This window comes from Mesoplodon densirostris, chromosome 7, assembly GCF_025265405.1.
Source record: "Mesoplodon densirostris isolate mMesDen1 chromosome 7, mMesDen1 primary haplotype, whole genome shotgun sequence".
Taxonomy (NCBI): domain Eukaryota; kingdom Metazoa; phylum Chordata; class Mammalia; order Artiodactyla; family Ziphiidae; genus Mesoplodon; species Mesoplodon densirostris.
In genome coordinates this window covers 59,016,713-59,035,724 of record NC_082667.1, presented here as the reverse complement: position 1 = coordinate 59,035,724, position 19,012 = coordinate 59,016,713, and the positions used below count along the sequence as shown (strand labels likewise).

Genomic DNA, 19,012 nt, shown 5'->3' with positions numbered 1-19,012 from the left:
CCTATGTTGTCGCATATATGCCTCTGAAACTTTATGTCCTTGACTGTCTCTGCCTTTTTACACTGTGTGCTCTTGAGGCCAGGGATCATAGCAAATAGTCAGATAAGGGGTGACAAAAGGCTTCAAAAGTTATAAAATCTGTGGACATTTTGGATATTATAACACTCTGCATCTTACTTGATCTTTTTTAGCAGATGGTCCCCTGTCAAGGTATGGTACAGGGGCCCAGGAGATGTGTATACTCAGCTTCCTGCTGGGCTTCTCTAACACTGCTCTGGCAAAAGTGGAGCACTGGCTCACACTACCTGTCTGCAAACAGGTGAGGTAGAAGCTCAGCTTCCCCTTGACCTTGCTGACGCCTTCCTGGTAAAAATGGGGCACCATCTTGCATCACCTCAACTTGCACCACTTCCTTTCCTCCAAGTGGGCTTGAAAGCTCTGTTTCCTGCTGACTGATGCCAGGGGATGGGTTGGGGAAAGTGGAGTGCTACTTCCCTTTCCCTCATGTTTTACCTCTTTCCCCCATTGGTGCTGGGTGAGAGTAGAGGCCCAGCTCCCCGCTGACAGTACCCTGCCAGGCCTGGTCAGCGTCGCTGGGTGGGGGAAATTGGAGAGCTGTCTCCTGCTTCCGTGGGGGTTGAGGTAGAAATCACTCCCTGTTCAGCCCCACTGAATCTTTGGGAGAGGGGAGGTAGCAGTTTTTCTGTTGCTGTTTGAGTAAGACGGATATTGCCAAAAAGGTTTTCTATACTGTTAGGCCACCCTTTTCTCAGTCTTCTGCCTAGAGGCAACAGACTTTTCTTAGAGTTGTTTGGTGGTTGTTTTTTGTTTTTAATTTGTGCCTGTTTTTTTCTGTTTTTTTTTTTTTTTTTTAGTTCTATGTTAGAGGCTTCTGCAGTGTCCTGTCTAGGATATATGGGAGGCAGTAAGGAAATCCAGGGAACTCATTGCCCTGTTGTTCTTCAAGTCCTGAGGTCCCTAGGTGGACTGCTTTCTTCTTTACATCTTTCAGCCTTCTTGTGCTTGTTTGTTGTCTTACGTCCAGGGTTTTTAAGTTGTAAGGGGAGGACCTGGGAGGAATGGGACTACTCCATCTTGGCCAGATGAGAAGTCACTCCTTTTTTACGATTAGCTCCCAGTGGAAGCAGCAGGATCTTTTAAGACAGTGATTTTCACACTGAACTGTCTAGGATGTCTACTTAATTTTTGTTGAAAAAGCAGGTTTTATACGACCCAGCAATCCCACTACTGGGCACGTACCCTGAGAAAACGATAATTCACAAAGCGTCATGTTGGGCTTCCCTGGTGGCGCAGTGGTTAAGAATCTGCCTGACAATCCAGGGGACACGGGTTCAAGCCCTGGTCTGGGAAGATCCCACATGCTGCGGAGCAACTAAGCCCGTGTGCCACAACTACTGAGCCTATGCTCTAGAGCCTGTGAGCCACAGCTCCTGAGCCCACATGCCACAACTAGTGAAGCCTACCCTCCTAGAGCCTGTGCTCCTCAACAAGAGGAGCCACTGCAATGAGAAGCCCATGTACCACAACGAAGAGTAGCCCCCGCTTGCCGCAACTAGAGAAAAGCCCTCGCGCAGCAATGAAGACCCAATGCAGCCATAAATTAAAAAAAAAAAGAGTTATGTACCACAATGTTCATTGCAGCACTATTTACAATAGCCTGGACATGGAAGCAACCTAAGTGTCCATCGACAGATGAATGGATAAAGAAGATGTGGCACATATATACAATGGAATATTACTCAGCTATAAAAAGAAGTGAAATTGAGTTATTTGTAATGAGGTGGATGGACCTGGAGTCTGTCATACAGGGTGAAATAAATCAGAAAGAGCAAAACAGGTACCGTATGGTAACATATGGAATCTAAAAAAAAAAAAAACGGTTTTGAAGAACCTAGGGACAGGACAGGAATAAAGATGTAGAGGTGGAGAATGGACTTGAGGACACGTGGAGGGGGAAGGGTAAGCCGGGACGAAGTGAGAGAGTGGCATGGACATATATACACTACCAAATATAAAATAGATAACTAGTAGAAAGCAGCCACATAGCACAGGGAGATCAGCTCAGTGCTTTGTGACCACCTAGAGGGGTGGGATAGGGAGGATGGGAGGGAGACACAAGTGGGAGGGGATATGGGGATATATGTATGTATATGTATAGCTGACTCACTTTGTTATACAGCAGAAACTAACACACCATTGTAAAGCAATTATACTCCAGTAAAGATTTTTTAAAAAAATAAATGAATTAAAAAAAAACCAGGTTCTAAAGCCAAAATAATAACTTGAAAACCACTGCTCTAGAAAACCATATGCCACTAAAAATTAAATCCAAAGCTTCTTTTCCATGTCTGTCTCTTGCAGCTAGTCATTGGGAAACAGGGACCCTGTTCTGTTTATTTCTGTTTTTCTGGCACTTGGATGTGCCCAGCCTGTAGTACATATCCAGTACTTGTTTGTGAAGGAATAGAGTCATTTATGCATATCCGTCTTCTCTGCCCTTGTAGTTCCTTTACCACCTACTCCATCTTAGGGTCTTTTTTTTTTTCTCTTGCCAGGTATCCTGGATACAGCCATTGTTGATCGGGGGAAGAATGTAGTATCTGGTTCTCGAGACGGGACAGCACGACTTTGGGACTGTGGGCGCTCAGCCTGCTTGGGAGTCATTGCCGACTGTGGGTCTTCCATCAACGGAGTGGCTGTGGGTACTGCTGACAACTCTATAAACCTCGGCTCCCCTGAGCAGATGCCCAGTGAGTTGATAACAGTATATGAATTTATTTTGTTTCCTTATATTCCTTCAGTGTTTGCCTTAGTTTCTCCTTTTCTTCCTCGTTCTCTCCTGCTCTGTAGCTGGTATTTCCATTTTTACCATAAGATTAATATTTGTTGCATATCTACTATGTTTCTGTTGCTTTGGAATCTACAAAGGAAGTATATGTCATAATTACTGCATTTGAGTAAGTACAGTTTAATTTAGCAGATGAGACTAATGCCTATAAAACAGAGAACAATAAAATTTTGGCTGAAGTAACTTAGTGATTCACTTAATGCAAATATAATGGTTTTTTGGAAGAAGAGAGTGTTTTAGGTCAGTATAGATGAGAGGTGTCACAAAAGAAGTTGAACCTTGAAGGATGGATTCAAGTTGAACAGACAAGAATGGGAAGGATGGGAGAATGGGAACTAGGGCAGGGGTAGAGGTAAGGGCAGTTCACATTAAAATAGTGTGGAGAAGGGCTTCCCTGGTGGCGCAGTGGTTGAGAGTCCACCTGCCGATGCAGAGGACACGGGTTCATGTCCTGGTCCAGGAGGATCCCGCATGCCGCGGAGCGGCTGGGCCCGTGAGCCATGGCCGCTGAGCCTGCGCGTCCGAAGCCTGTGCTCTGCAGCGGGAGGGGCCACAACAGTGAGAGGCCTGCGTACTGCAAAAAAAAAATAAATTAAAAAAATAAAAAATAAAAAAAATAAAATAGTGTGGAGGTAAAATTGACTATTGGGTAGAGATATGCTTCGTTGGGCCAGAAGTTGGCGTAAGCATAGTAGGGGGAAATAGGTGAGTAGAGTGATAGCTCTGGTTGAGTCAGAATGATAAAGGTCCTAATAAGGCAGCTTGCATTCTTTTCTTATTTTCCTATGATTATAACATACTTGCTTCTCTGTTTCCATAGGACTGTTTTTCTACCATCATCTCTGCTTCTTGCATTTTTTTTTAAAAAAGGCTTTATTTTTTAGAGCAGTTGGTCCACATGAAATTGAGCAGATAGAGTTCTTGTATACCCTCTGCCCACACACCTGCACACCCTCCCCTGTTATCAGCATCCCCCACCAGAGTGGTACTTTTGTTACAATTGATAGACCTAAACTGACACATCATTATCACTCAAAGTTCAAGGTTTAACTTAGGATTCACTCTTGATGTTGTATATTCTGTGGGTTTGGACAAATGTATAATGACATGTATTTATCATTCTAGTATCATGCAGGAGTTTCACTGCCTGAAAAATCCCTTTTGCTGCACCAATTCGTCCTTTCATCCCCTATAACCTTTGTCAACCACTGATATTTTTACTGTCTTCATGGTTTTGCCTTTTCCAGAATGTTGCAGTTGAAATCATAAACTATGTAGCCTTTTCAGATTGGTTTCTTTCACTTAGTAATATGCATTTAGGGTTCCTCCATGTCTTTTCATGCATTGTTACCTCATTTCTTTTTTTCCATTCATTTATTTATTTATTTTTAAATGTTTTTCAGGGGGGCTTTCTCTAGTTGTGGCGAGTGGGGGCTACTCTTTGTTGCAGTGCATGGACTTCTCATTGCGGTGCATGGACTTCTCATTACGGTGGCTTCTCTTGTTGCAGAGCACGGGCTCTAGGCACACAGGCTTCAGTAGTTGTGGCATGCAAGCTCAGTAGTTGTGGTGCACAGGCTTAGTTGCTCCGCGGCATGTGGGATCTTCCCAGACCAGGGCTCGAACCCATGTCCCTTGTGTTGGCAGGTGTATTCTTATCCACTGCGCCACCAGGGAAGTCCTTGATACCTCATTTTTTTAAGCATTGAACAATATTCCATTGTCTGAATGTACCTCAGTTTATCTATTCATTCATCTACTGGAGGACATCTTGGTTGTTTCCAAGTTTGGACAATTATGAATAAAGTTGCTATAAATATCCCTGTGTAGGTTTTTGTGTGGATATGTTTTCAGCTCATTTGGGTGAATTTTGCCCCTCACTGTGTACACACTGCAGGTACTCTCCTCAGTCTCTTAAACTTCCCATCTAGATACACTGTGGTCCAAGAACTAAAATGGTTGTGACTACCACATGTTGCCTGGCCCCTCTTTGGGAATTAATCGATTAATAGGAAGAGTATTTCCCAAAGTGTGACACATGTGCAGTGAGTGGTAAACAAGATCATTTCAGGCAGTACACATTTTTAATAGTTACATATTAATGCACACATATCTCACTTCAAACCTAAGATTTCACAGATACTACTTAAAATAAGGTTGAGTTTTTTAAAATGAGTTGGTTTAAAGTAATTTAAATGAAAATATTCTTGTTTCCTCTATTTCCTCACTTCCCACTTACTCCTCAACCCGCCCCAGGATGGTTTGTGCCCCAGCTTCTTAACCAGCAGCAGCTCTTGTCGAGGTCACCAGTGACTCCATGTTGCATAATCCAGTGTTACTTCTCTGTGCTTATCTTTCCAAATTCTCAACAGGGTACAACATAGTAAACTCTTCTCTTCAGGACACTTTTCTTTCATTTTTTTTTCTTTTTAATTAGTTTCTGCTTTATAACAAAGTGAATCAGTTATACATGTACATCTGTTCCCATATTCCTTCCCTCTTCGTCTCCCTCCCTCCCACCCTCCCTACAGGACACTTTTCTTTCTTGGCTTCTGTAATACCACACTACACTGCTTTTATTTCTATCTCATTGGCTGCTGCTTCTTAGTCTCCTTTTTTTAAAAAAAACATTTATTTATTTATTTGGCTGCGTTGGGTCTTAGTTGTGGCACGTGGGATCTTTTTTAGTTGCAGCATGTGGGATCTAGTTCCCTGACCAGGGTTTGAACCCGGGCCCCCTGCATTGGGAGCATGGAGCGTTAGCCACTGGACCACCAGGGAAGTCCCAATCCCCTTTTACATGTCTCCTTTATTCTACCTTTAAATATTGGAGGGCCCTCAGCTCTATAATTTCTTTCTTAGGTGATCTCATCATTTCCATGACTCTAAATATTGTATTTAAGCTGGTGATTTCCAAAAGTATATCTAAAGCATAGATCTTTCACTTGCATCTCAGACTCTATTTAGATGTCTAATAGACATCTTGAACTTATAACATGGAGTGTTTGATTTCCTCCCACCCCAAATCTGTTTTTCCCCATCTCAGTAAATGGCACCACCATCTTCTTGCTCAAGCCCAAAGCCTGAGATTCATTCAAGATCCACCCCCACCTTTCCTCATGTCCTGCATCAGCAAAGTCTGTCATCTCTACCTTCAGAATGTTGCTCATATTTTCACCTCACATTCTCCCTCCAGCTCTCCCTTCCTCCTGCCAGCATCCTCATCCATTCTACCATCATCTGTTGCCTGCACTATTCTATGATCTATTCTCCTCAGAGGAATGATCGTGGTCATTTAAAAATCATAAATCAAGGGACTTCCCTGGTGGTCCAGTGGGTAAGACTCCATGCTTCCAATGAAGGGGGCCCGGGTTTGATCGCTGGTTGGGGAACTAGATTCCACACGCATGCCACAACTAAGAATGCGCATGCCGCAACTAAGAGTCCAGATGCTGCCATGATGATCCAGTGCAGCCAAAATAAAAAAAATTTTTTAAAGTAAATAAATGAAAAACATAAATCAAGTCATATCACTCTCCTTTGTCTCTACTGTCCTCTAGCAGCCTCCTTTTTGTATTTTTTTGTTTGGTTGGTTTTTTTGGCCATGTGGGATCTTAATTCCCCAACCAGAGATCAAACCTGCATCCCCTGCCCTGGAAGCATGGAGTCTTAACCACTGGACTGCCAGGGAAGTTCATAGTGGCCTCCTTTTATACATATGTTTGGCCCTCCATATCCATGGGTTATTCATTCAGAACACAATCCACAGTTGGTTGAATCTACGGATGTGGAACCTTTGGATATGGAGGGCCAACTCTGGGGACTTGAGCATCTGCGAATCTTGGTGTCTGCGGTGGGTCCTGGAAGCAACCTTCTGTAAATACCGAGGGACAACTATGTATTAAAATCCTAACCCCTTACCATGGCTTATTACAAATGCTTACACTTTCTAATCCCTGCAGTCCTCTCCAGCCTCAAGTCACACCACCCTCTGCCAGGTCCACTGTGTCCCAGCCATAGGTCTCTGTTCTTTGAGCACAACAGACTGCCAGCCTCCCGGCTTTTGCCTTGTTCTTCCCTTAGCCTGGAATGTACCTCCCAAAACTTTTCATATGGCTGTCTTCTGTTTACCATTCATGTCTCAGTTGAAAAATAACCTCCATTAAACCTTTTTAAAATTGAAGTTTAGGGCTTCCCTGGTGGCGCAGTGGTTAAGAATCCGCCTGCCAATGCTGGGACACAGGTTTGAGCCCTGGTCCGGGAAGATCCCACATGCTGTGGAGCAGCTAAGCCCGTGCGCCACAACTACTGAGCCTGTGCTCTAGAGCCTGCGAGCCACAACTACTGAGCCCGTGTGCCACAACTACTGAAGCCTGCCCGCCTAGAGCCCGTGCTTTGCAACAAGAGAAGCCACGACAATGAGAAGCTCATGCGCCGCAACGAAGAGTAGCCCCCGCTCACCACAGCTAGAGAAAGCCCGCGTGCAGCAACAAAGACCCAACGCAGCCAAAAATAAATAAATTAATTTAAAAAATAATAAAATAAAATTGAAGTTTAAAGTTACCTTCCCCCACTCATTTTCCCACCATCTACTCCCTTTTGGTCATATTTTCCTGTTTTATTTCCTTTGTGGAACTCATCACTGTCTGAAGATATCCTACTTGTTTATTTGCTTATTTTACTATTTCCTATTTCTACTAGAATCTAGAATCTAGAATCTACTACTCCTTGAGAGTAAGTACCTTGTCCCTCAGTAAATATGTGTTTAGTGAATGGATAGATCTCATTTCCTCCAGACCGTAAGAGCCTTGAGGGCAGAGACTGTCTACTTTGTTCAGCCTTGTACTCCTGCTCCAAGTATGGTATCTTTCCATATTACAGATGACTTAATAATAATATTTTAAAGTTGGGTTTATTGAGATATATTTTACATGTAGTAAAAGTCATCCTTTTTAATTGCACAGTTCTGTGAGTTTTTACAAATATGTACAGTCATATAAACAATACCACAGTCAAGATATAGCACATAATAAATGTTTCTTTAAGATTAATAAGTGAATCACTAACAGAATAATTCAGTAAACAGCCATCAATAGTTGTGCTTTCTGGGTGCTGCCAGCTGATCAGCCTAGCCCATTATTGACATAGCTCATCTGTCATGCAGGCGAACGGGAGGTTGGAACAGAGTCGAAAATGCTGCTGTTGGCCCGAGAAGATAAGAAACTTCAGTGCTTGGGACTGCAGAGCAGGCAGCCGGCAAGTGGTTCCTCTAAGACCTTTGAACTCTGGGGCAACCTGGGTCACTCTGATTCTTGGAAAGCTGTTTTGAAGACATTTCTAATTTCTCTGTATGTTCACCTTTTGAAGAAGCTGGATGAGTGAGAGGCAGTACAGTATAGTGATGAAGAGCATGGGATCTGGAATAAGGGCAACATTTAAATCCTGGTTCTTACTAATGGCTGTGGCATTGGACAGGTTACTTAACCTCTCTGAGCCTCAGTTTCCTCATCACTAAACTTGTCATAGTAGGATTTACCACGTAGGGTTATGTGATGAGATTAAATGTCCTACTGCTTTGTGACCTTTATCAAGTCACTTTCCCTCTGGGCCTTAGTGTGCTGTATGTAAAATGATAAGGTTCTATAGATTTCCTTCTTCCTCTAAGGTAATGTGAAGATTTTCTGAGTAAAAGACTCATGCATTCAGGGCTCTAGATTAATTAATGACCAGAATATCTTTTGTAGAAGAATTGAATTTTCTTCCTTCATTCGCTGAGGTTTTGCCAAGCAGACTATGCTCTTACTTAAACTCTGAGTTTCTTGAGATTTTCTAAATTCCTTTCCAGTTCCTGTCATCATCATCCAGACAACTTGAATGATTTGGTTTGACCACAGGCTTTGTAGTTTCATTTCATCTCATGACTTCAGTGTGCTGGTGATGTTTCCTTTTTCAGAGTTTGTTCTGGGAACATCACTATTTTTGATCATATTGCCTTTATACTCTGAATTTCCATGCTGGCTTTTACTTCCAAAGGGAAATCAGGGGTTTTTGTTTGTTTTGTTTTGTTTCTTTTTTTAGAACTTTCAAACTTTACTGTTTGAACTAACACTAAGGAATAAATAAAAGTCTAATAGTTTGGTTTTTTTTTTTTTCAGGTACATGGGTGACTTGTGATTCTTTAAATGGCCACTTTGTTTCTTTCCCTTCAAAGGGTTGTCACAAGTGCCTTGAAGCAAACTTAAATGTGTGAATTGCAAGTGTTGATCAAATGGAGGGTTGTGCTGAAAAGGGGGTAAAGGAGACTTTTTGGTTTCAAGGATCCCATGAGTCAATGTGTTAAGGGGAAATCGTATGAAACCTGCTGCCTCCGACTACAGTATTATATAACCTGCTTAAGTCCTCAGTCAGCCTCAGGTTCCTGAAATCCTGGGAGTGCTTCCCCCTCAGTTGTTGATGAATGCTTAGTTTAGATCGGAAGTGCTTAAATGTGGAAGAAAGAAATTCTGTACTAAAAATAGTAAAATTCTCCTTTCCTTGGTGCCTGTGTATTCCTGGAAACAAATTAACCTTTAAACAGCATCTTTGTCTCCTACTTGTTCCAGGTGTTCCTCTTTATTGGCTCAGATGCCTTCAACTGCTGTACTTTTCTTTCTGGCTTCTTGCTGTTGGCTGGGACACAGGATGGAAACATTTATCAGCTGGATGTGAGGAGTCCAAGGTGAGTCACCATTTGTTTGCATGATGCAGGTCTTCTGCAGAGTGGAAATTTTTATTGGCTTTCACAGTGATTTAGTCTGGCATACAGATGGCTATTGAATCAAGGGTATGTTTTTCCATTTACAAAGGTTTTCCAGTGTGAATTGTCTGATTGTTCTTACTATTCCTGGAATCGCATTAAAAGGTAATTTGATTCATACTGTCATGATTGTCGTGATTGCTTTGGAAATGAAGCTTAAATAATGAAACTAACATTTCACTTACAATAATTGTGTAGAACTTTTCATTTTAAGGAGGTTAATAATTTTCTTCATGGTATTAGATCTGGGTTGGCCTAAGATTGATCATTTTTAGTTCAGGTAAGCCAGCTCTGATTCTTTATTTGGCTGTGATCATAACCTATCTAAAATAGACTTTATCCTGGTCTTAAAGATATCCACAGGGAATCCACAACCTATTTGTCCCAGGATTTAACAGTTTCTACAATTCTGTCCCTTCCTCCTTCTGTTTCCTTCCTTTGTTCAACTGTTATTTATTGAATGGCTTCTGTAGGCATTGGGCTTTGTGCAGGGCAGTGAAAAACAGGAATAAAAAATAAAAACTCTGCCTTTGAGGCATTTGGAGTCTTAATAGTAAAGATGAACAAGTAAAAGACTGTTATGACGCAGTGTGATCAGTGGTCTGACAGAGCTACACACAAGAATTTCAGGAAACATCAAGAAGGAAAGGGAAGAAGGTGAGACTGCTTCTCCAAGGAAATGAGGCTTTAATTGGATCTGGTCTAGTAGAAAGTTCCCAAGTAAAGAAGAGAAGGACCTGCCTTAGGTAGAATAGCATATAGAGAAGCATGAAGGCATGTGAAAGTATGGCACTTTAAGGGACCTCTGTGTAGTTTAATATGACAAGTATGTACCCTGCCGATAGAGCAGTGATGAGAAGTGATGCCAGACAGGAAAACAGGAATTTGCTTAGAAAGGGCTTACATACCCTCCCAAGGAGTTTGGACTTTATTCTAAGAGCAGTGAAAAAATTTCAGCTGAAGAATGACTAGCTTATACCTTTTATTCCATAATTGAAGTTACTTTATTTTTGTACTTGTTTTTGCCTCCATGGAGATAGGGAACCTGATTATTGTTATAAAGTCACATATATGTAATTGATTCTCACCTTCCTCTTTCATTTTACAGAGTCCTGACAATTTTAATATTTCACAGTTGTCTTAATTCTGTCTATAAGTAAAACGATTAACATATTGTTAACATTGTTATCTTAAACCCTTGTCAGGCGTCCCCTAAAAACTGGAAATATCGGTGGTGACTTAGTTCGTTCAGCTCAATAACATGTTTAGATTCACTCCAAGGTGGTTTTGAACAGACTACCTTGATCTACCATTCAAGGATTTTGCCAGGAAGGAAACCATATGAATGTTTAATTTCTGTCCACATTTGTCCTTTGTGCTGTTATGCAGTTAGTGCTGTATGTTGAATAAAGTCAAGCATTGCTTTTGAAGGAAAAAAATTGTAAAATTGCCCCATTTATTCTGAATCCTAGGGCTCCAGTACAAGTCATCCACAGATCAGGAGCACCAGTTATGTCCCTGCTGAGTTTCAGAGACGGATTCATTGCTAGTCAAGGTGGGTCCAGGGGCCAGTTGAGGGAGGTGATTTTATACAATTCAACTAAACATAGGTTTAAGTTCCTGGCCTGTGGCAGGGCTAGGCTCATAGTCCTACACGATTCTTTGGCACACTGTACTTTTTACATAGTATTTAAGACCCTACTTGTAATTGTCTCTGCCCCCTCCAACTTGAGCTCCTTGAGAGTAATGACTGCGCCTTATTCATCGTGTTATCCCCACCATTTAGTTCAATGCCCAGTATGTAGTTGGTGCTCAATAAACATTGTCAGAGTAAACACACTGACCCTTATTGCAAATCATTGAGAATTCAATAACGAATCAGTTACAGTCTCTGCTCTAAAGGAGCTCACAGTTAGTAAGGCAGACAGACATGTGGACATGTGATTGAATACCATTTGATAAGTACTGCAGCAGAAGACTATATGGGAACATGGGGAACAGCTAACTCGAGTGGTAGGAGTGCTGCTGGGATGTCTTCATGGACTGGGTGATGTGTAATCCAGTGAATATTTTACCAACTGGAGATGTAAATATGCACATTGAAGGCCAAAGCTATAGTGTGTGCAAAGTCATAAATAAGGGAAGGGGGGCAGAAAGAAGGGATCTATCATTTATTAGGTGCCTAGCATGCAGTAGGTACTGTGTTTGATGTTTTACATGCATAGTCTGGGTAAAGTGAGTACCTTGGTGTAGCCAGTACAAAATATTTGGAATGGAGTTTGGGAGTGGGGTTGGGTAAAATACATGGAAGAAGGTGTCCATTAAGGGACACTGAATCCTCATAGGAATGATGTAGGTGAGGAGGACTGGTCTGTAGGCCTGAAGGGACCACCTTATGTGAGTATTTTGGTATATCAGTTAGGATGTTTTTGGCTGTTAGTAACAGAACACCCAACTGAAAATGGCTTCAGTAATTAGGAAAATGTACTACTTCACTTAACAAGACATTCAGGTTTATGGTGGCTCCACATTAGATTAATTTAGTGATTTGAAAACAAAGTCAACAGAGAGACTAAGAAAAGTTAACTCAGTATGGTATCCTGGATTGTATCCAGGACGTTAAAGACTGGTGAAATCCAAAAAAATATAAACTAAAACTGGCTGAGGGGCATATGAGAACTTATTGAACTATCTTTGTAACTTTTCTGTAAATCTAAAATGATTCTAAAAATATTTTTTAAATATTTTAAATTTAAAAAATGAATAAAAGCTTTAGCAAGGAAAAAAGAAATAAAATCAAGAACCCAGCTTTGCTTCATCTTTTGGCACTCTCCTCCCTAGCATGCTGACTTTTTCCTCAGGTTACAGCGCAGGATAGCTGCTGCAAGTCTCATCTTCACATAACATAGAAATTGTTACCCTTTTTAAGAATGAGGAACATTTCCTCAGGAGCAGCCCAGCAGACTTACTCTCCTATGTCATTGGCCAGAATTATATAATATATGACGTGCCCAGAAGACCTAAATAGACATTTCTCCAAAGAAGATACACAGATAGCCAACAGGCACATGAAAAGATGCTCAGCATCACTAATTATTAGAGAGATGCAGATCAAACCCACAGTGAGGTATCACCTCACACCAGTCAGAATGGCCATCATCAAAAAGTCTACAAATAATAAATGCTGGAGAGGATGTGAAGAAAAGGGAACCCTCCTACACTGTTGGTGGGAATGTAAATTGGTACAGCCACTATGGGAAACAGTATGAAGTTTCCTTAAAAAACTGAAAATAGAGTTGCTGTATTATCCAGCAATCCCACTTCTGGGCATATATCTAGAAAAGACAAAAACTCTAGTTCAAAAAGATACATGCACTCCAGTGTTCATAGCAGCACTATTTACAATAGCCAAGACGTAGAAACAACCCAAGTGCCCATCAACAGACGATTGGCTTAAGAAGATGTGGTGTGTATATATGTACAATGGAATATTGCTCAGTTGTTAAGAAGAATGAAATATTGCCATTTGCAGCAACATGGATAGACCTAGAGAATATTATACTAAGTGAAGTAAGTCAGAGAAAGACAAATATATGACATCACTCATATATGAAATCTAAAAAATAATACAAATGAATCTATATACAAAACAGAAACAGGCTCACAGACATTGAAAACAACAATAGGCAACCAACAGCATCCAGATTTCCATGGTCATCTCTCTGATATAGGTACCCTTTGTCCCTGTCAAAACTGGTGCCTTATTTCCCTAGCCCTTTGATTTCCAGACCATAGCAAAGAGTAATCAGGAAGAGATATGGGAACATATGTATATGTATAACTGATTCACTTTGTTATAAAGCAGAAACTAGCACAGCATTGTAAAGCAATTATACTCCAATAAAGATGTTAAAAAAAAAAAAGAGTAATCAGGAATCTGTAGACCTAAGTTTTCTAGCTGTCTGCACTCTCTCTCAATCTCTTTCTCCCACATGTCTGGGCATCAGTTAGTGATGCAGTGGTACTCTGTATAAAACCTTAAAAAGAGTACAGCTGGCATAAGCTTGTGACAGCTTCCCTTGATGCTTCTGCCAGCACTCATGATCCTATTTTATTTTATTCCTTTTGCTGCCATACCACACTCTTTCCTTGAAATCTCTGCAGTGTGCCCTCCATCCCCATCCTTCTGTTCAAACTGCCCTCTTGAAGGCCACCAATCATGAGCCTCTTGCTAGATCCAGTGGCCTTTTATGTGTACAGTCCTCTCTTGTCCACTAGTCCCTAAGCTTCCTTGAGGACAGGTGGCACGTCTTCTTCGTCTCTGTAACCCTAGCTCTTGCACAGGACTGAAGAATCTCAGCAAATGTTTGTTGAATGAGTGAGTACATATGTTTCATCTTTCATGATTCTTAGTGGTAATGGATTTTGTTATGTTATTTCTTTCTTAGAACTATGAGGTCTTTTGACTTCGGTGATACTAATTAATCTCCTGATCATTCCGTTTCTCCAGTTACTGCTCCTTTCCCTGATTGCCCTTGTATTGTGCCTAGCATGATTCATGGTTTACTGTAGGTTCTCTAATTTTTTGTTGACGTTGAATCCTTTTGCTCTTCCTAGTATTGTTGCCATCCCTAAACCAGAGATACTTCCTGAGTTCAGCCTTTGTCCTTCTACCTTTTCTTCTCCATGCTTCCTCAAGGACCGACTGTTCTCATGGTGTTAACTGTTAATGATTGGAATCCATAGCTCTAGCCCTGATCTCCTACTTAGCCTTTATTTTATTGGGCAGTTGCATGATATAGAAAAAGCATGGATTTTGGATGCAAACTGACAACCTAATCAATGAATTTATATCCTCACTCCATCACTTACTATTAGATTCAGCTCTATGAAATTCCTAATATATGGCCATTTTTGATTTATAAAAATGGCAGTTGTATATGGTTTAATCTAATAGTCCTATGACCTTTGTAAGCCACTTCACTTTTCTAAGTCTCAGTTTACTTAGAGATAAAATAGGTACTCGACATAAAGTAGACATTCTATAAGTGACAGTTTCTTCTTACTCCTGTAACTACCCCTTACCCTATAAGCCCTCCTAAAAAGTGTTTCTTCTCATCATGATCCAGTGAAAAAGCACACACTCACAAAAAGTAGAATTATGCTATAGGGAAAGATACGTGGAAGTATCAAAGGAATAATAAGTGTTACAAGAGGTTGATGGGAGGAAGGGTTTACTATATGGGGTGGTTAGAAATGGCTTCCTAGAGGGAATGGGAATAGAGCTGGGGCTTATCAAGTAGATTTGTGTATAGAAACTTGAGTGCAGAATAAGAGCTATGGTAATCAGATTTTCTTATCTCCCCTGTCAGTATTTCTATATGTGTCTCTAAAATATATGCAAATTCTTTTTTGGAAAAAATTATTTTTAATAATAATAATGCAAGAAATGATAAATTCCTCCTGTATGCTGCTGGTTGCAGTATAGATTAACAGATAAATTAAAATTGATTAACATGTAATTTGGAAAGCAGTTCTTCAGATTTCCAAAAAGTTTCAAATGGTTAATTAATATCTTTTGATTCTTTTCCAGGGTTCTATACAAAGTCATAATCTTAATATAGAAAAAAACCTTATGTATAAAGATATTCTTTTATGCAGTATGCTCTCAACCATGTAAAATAAAACTTTACACAGAAAAGGTTGGAAAAATACATTAAAATGTGAACAGTAATTATATTTAGTGGTAGATATGGGTGATATTTTGCTTCTGTTTCTTTACTTTTATTTTTTATTATTTTATTTATTTATTTATTTATTTTGCGGTACACGGGCCTCTCACCGTTGTGGCCTCTCCCGTTGCGGAGCACAGGCTCCGGATGCGCAGCCTCAGCGGCCATGGCTCACGGGCCCAGCCGCTCCGCGGCATGTGGGATCTTCCCGGACCGGGGCACGAACTTGTGTCCCCTGCATCGGCAGGCGGACTCTCAACCACTGTGCCACCAGGGAAGCCCTAATTTTTTTTCTTTTTGGCTGCACCGTTCAGCATATGGGATCTTAGTTCCCCAAACAGGGATTGAACCTGTGCCCCCTGCATTGCGAGTGCGGAGTCTTAACCACTGGACCACCAGGGATGTCCCTGTTTCTTTATTTTTAAAGTTTTCTTCAGTGAGCACGTGCTACTTTTATATTAAATAGAACAGGAACAAAAAAGTCACCCATTCAGCAGTTTATAGATCATTCCAAGTTTCATTTGACCATGCTCTTCTGAGAAAATTAAGTATAAAAATTAGATATACTTTTATTTTCTTGGTATAACTTTTCTCCTTTGCCTGATTTATGTGGTCAAGTTTATAGATTGAAGAATAAATTTGGAGCATAGTTTTATATTTGTTTGTTTGTTTGTTTGTTTGTTTGTTTATGGCTGTGTTGGGTCTTTGTTGCTACGCGCGAGCTTTCTCTAGTTCTGGTGAGCGGGGCCTACTCTTTGTTGCGGGGCACAGGCTTCTCATTGCAGTGGTTTCTCTTGTTGCGGAACACGGGGTCTAGGTGCACAGGCTTCAGTAGTTATGGCACACGGGCTCAGTAACTGTGGCTTGTGGGCTCTAGAGCGCAGGCTCAGTAGTTGTGGTGTGTCGGCTTAGTTGCTCTACAACGTGTGGGATCTTTGCGGACCAGGGCTCAAACCCGTGTCCCTTGCATTGGCAGGTGGTTTCTTAACCACTGAGCCTCCAGGGAAGTCCCAGGAGCATAGTTTTCTTAAAGAAAACATCTATACGGGCAAATTCCCTGTTAAAAATCATTGTCTAGGATAAGTTTGCAAATATATGTATAAGCCTACAGACAGTTGCTTGCTCTGTGCCCTTAGCAGTTATTGCTAATCAAAGACAACTCTTCTTCCCACTGAGCTTGCACTTGGCCTTCAGATCCTCTCAAGCCCAGCATTTTAGGCAGTCACTGTAGGTCCTCATATTTGGCCCACATAATGAGTCCTGTCTACCATTCTGTCTTAGGACAATCTTCTTTAGGCTAGTGATGTACAGAAATAAACTAAAATGTTGAGGGGTTTGGTTTTTTTTAACTTTGCATGCAGCTTTCTCTTCAGTTATCTTAAGTTTTCTTTCTGCCTTTTAGGTGATGGAAGCTGTTTCATTGTCCAGCAAGACTTAGACTATGTCATTGAGCTCACTGGGGCTGACTGTGACCCTGTGTACAAGGTACAGACCTGAGAGGAGACCAGGCCGGGGTGATTCTCTCCTGGGACCTAGGGCTTTTGAGGGGACTGAATCCAGATACTTTGTGGTTATTAGGGGTAATACAATACTAAGAGGTGGGATAGGAAAAAATAATTTTGAGTCAGAAGTGACTTCATCACTTACTGGCTCTGGAAACTTAAAAAATCACTTTACCCCCTCAGTCTGTCAATTTATCTGTAAAATGAGGATAACAGTGAGATAATGCATATGAAATTTCTTTGTATATTTTAAATATTCTGTAGATATTAGCTATTATTACTATTGTTGTTGTTATTATTATTATTTAAGTTCAAGACTGATTTGGTTAGAGTGAAAAGAGAAAAATGAAAGGGGAAAGAATATTTGTTGACCAGACATTGTTCTAGATGTTTTTACATATATTATCTTATTTAATAGTTGTTATCATCCCTTGAGGTATAATATTATTATTCCTATTTTTTCTTATAATTTAGAAAAATTTTATAATTAATGCATACTTATAAAAATTCAAACAATACAGACTGGTACAGACTTAAAAGTCTGCTTTAAGACTTTTTTGGTTCCACTCTTTCCTGAAGTAACTAGCATTAATAGTTCGACATGTATCTTTTAAGACTGTTTTTGGAGAATTTGCACTTACATCTTTGTGTATTTATGTAAATAATATAGTTTTGTCTTTATTTTGTACATAATTGGGATCATTCTATATGTATTGCTCTATGACTTGGGTTATTTTACATGACATTTTGGAGCTCTTTCCAGACAAATGAATATATAATAGATACATTTCATTTTTTTAAATTCCTGCATATTGTTCTGTATTGTGAATTAACGTCTCATTTTCATTTTACAAGTGAAGAAATGGGCCCAGAGGGGTTGAGAAAGTTGCTCTAGGTCATGCAGCTACATATTAGCAAACCTGTGATTAAGCTAACTCCAGAAATCGTGCCATTTCCATTAAATTAGTGGTGCTTAGCCTTCTTTGAGTCTCAGACTACTTTGAGAATTTGATGAAATCCTCCTCAGAAAAAAAAAGGCACATTTTGAGAACTCTTTTGCATATAATTTTATGAGGTTCAAGGATACCCAGGCCTTTCTATGGACCATCTGCTCCCCCAGTACACACTGTCTGCGCTAAACCATGCACAATGCTAGTGGGTTTGTTCTCCACTTGGCCACTTAGTTTCTCTGTTTTGTAGTCATGAGCCCTCTTGATTCTGGCCAGCTATGTTTTTAAATATATATCATGGATGTAAGTCTTGTCTTTGGAGTCAATAAAGCTTCTCAGACTCCTTTGTACTAGTAGAGGTCAGTGACAAGGCTCTATCTTTTTGAAATGGAAGAATCCCGGGCTTCCTTTGAGCTGTGAACTCCTGTGTTTCAGATAGCCACATGGGAGAAGCAGATCTACACATGTTGTCGAGATGGTCTTGTGCGACGCTATCAGCTCTCTGACCTCTGACCCCTTGGGAAGAGGAGTCCCAGTTAATGAAAAAGATTGACTCTGATCAGCAGTGAGCAGAAACATCATCAAAGACCATGGAAGGACCATGGGTGCCCTTTATTGTATTGGGTACCCTTTGGAAGCAACAAAAAGTCAGCTGCGTTGGCCTATGTGGAGCTATCATTCCATGACAGGACCCACTTTGAAGTGAGTAAGAAGCTCACATGTGCTCACTGCATTTGTCCCAACTTCTCCCTTAAACTCACCCCAGCAACATAGGAAAAGGATGTGGATGCTTCTGGTTTGTCACACCGATTGTGTTAAATGTTTACAAGGACCGGAGGACGGAAGCCTGTTCTCTGGAGGAAATAAAGAAAATATGTTTGGAGGAGTCTGAATTTGAGAATCTTTGTTAAATACTCCTGCTCTAGCAAAAAGTCAGTCACGGTGATGGGATTCCCTTCTCAGGCACTTCCTGTTAGCCTGGCTATAGGGTAGGACTACTTGACAGTAGCAGTAAATATCCCATACTCAACCTGGGAAAGATTCTTAGACAGGTAGGGTAACCAAACTTCCCAGTTTTCCTCGGACTGAGGGGTTTTCTGCTACACGCCTTCTGTCCCAGGCAAACTGATACGATTGGTCACCCTTAATACAGGTGATGAAGT

At 40.7% G+C, this 19,012-nt stretch overlaps 1 protein-coding gene and 1 non-coding gene across 2 annotated transcripts in view; one reads left to right on the top strand and one right to left on the bottom strand.

Annotated features, from left to right (window-relative positions):
• Positions 1-18,732, top strand: part of PAAF1 (proteasomal ATPase associated factor 1) — a 47,880-nt gene extending 29,148 nt beyond the window's left edge. Inside the window, exons 7-12 of the mRNA XM_060103357.1 lie at positions 2,577-2,771; positions 8,034-8,125; positions 9,472-9,587; positions 11,138-11,220; positions 16,800-16,882; positions 18,285-18,732. Of these exons, the coding sequence (XP_059959340.1) occupies positions 2,577-2,771; positions 8,034-8,125; positions 9,472-9,587; positions 11,138-11,220; positions 16,800-16,882; positions 18,285-18,362 (647 nt within the window). The 3' untranslated portion in view covers positions 18,363-18,732. The remainder of the gene's footprint in view (positions 1-2,576; positions 2,772-8,033; positions 8,126-9,471; positions 9,588-11,137; positions 11,221-16,799; positions 16,883-18,284) is intronic.
• On the bottom strand, positions 15,727-15,799 carry TRNAA-CGC (transfer RNA alanine (anticodon CGC)). The gene has a single exon. It is a non-coding gene; the product is annotated as a tRNA-Ala (tRNA).
• Positions 18,733-19,012: the final 280 nt, after the last annotated feature.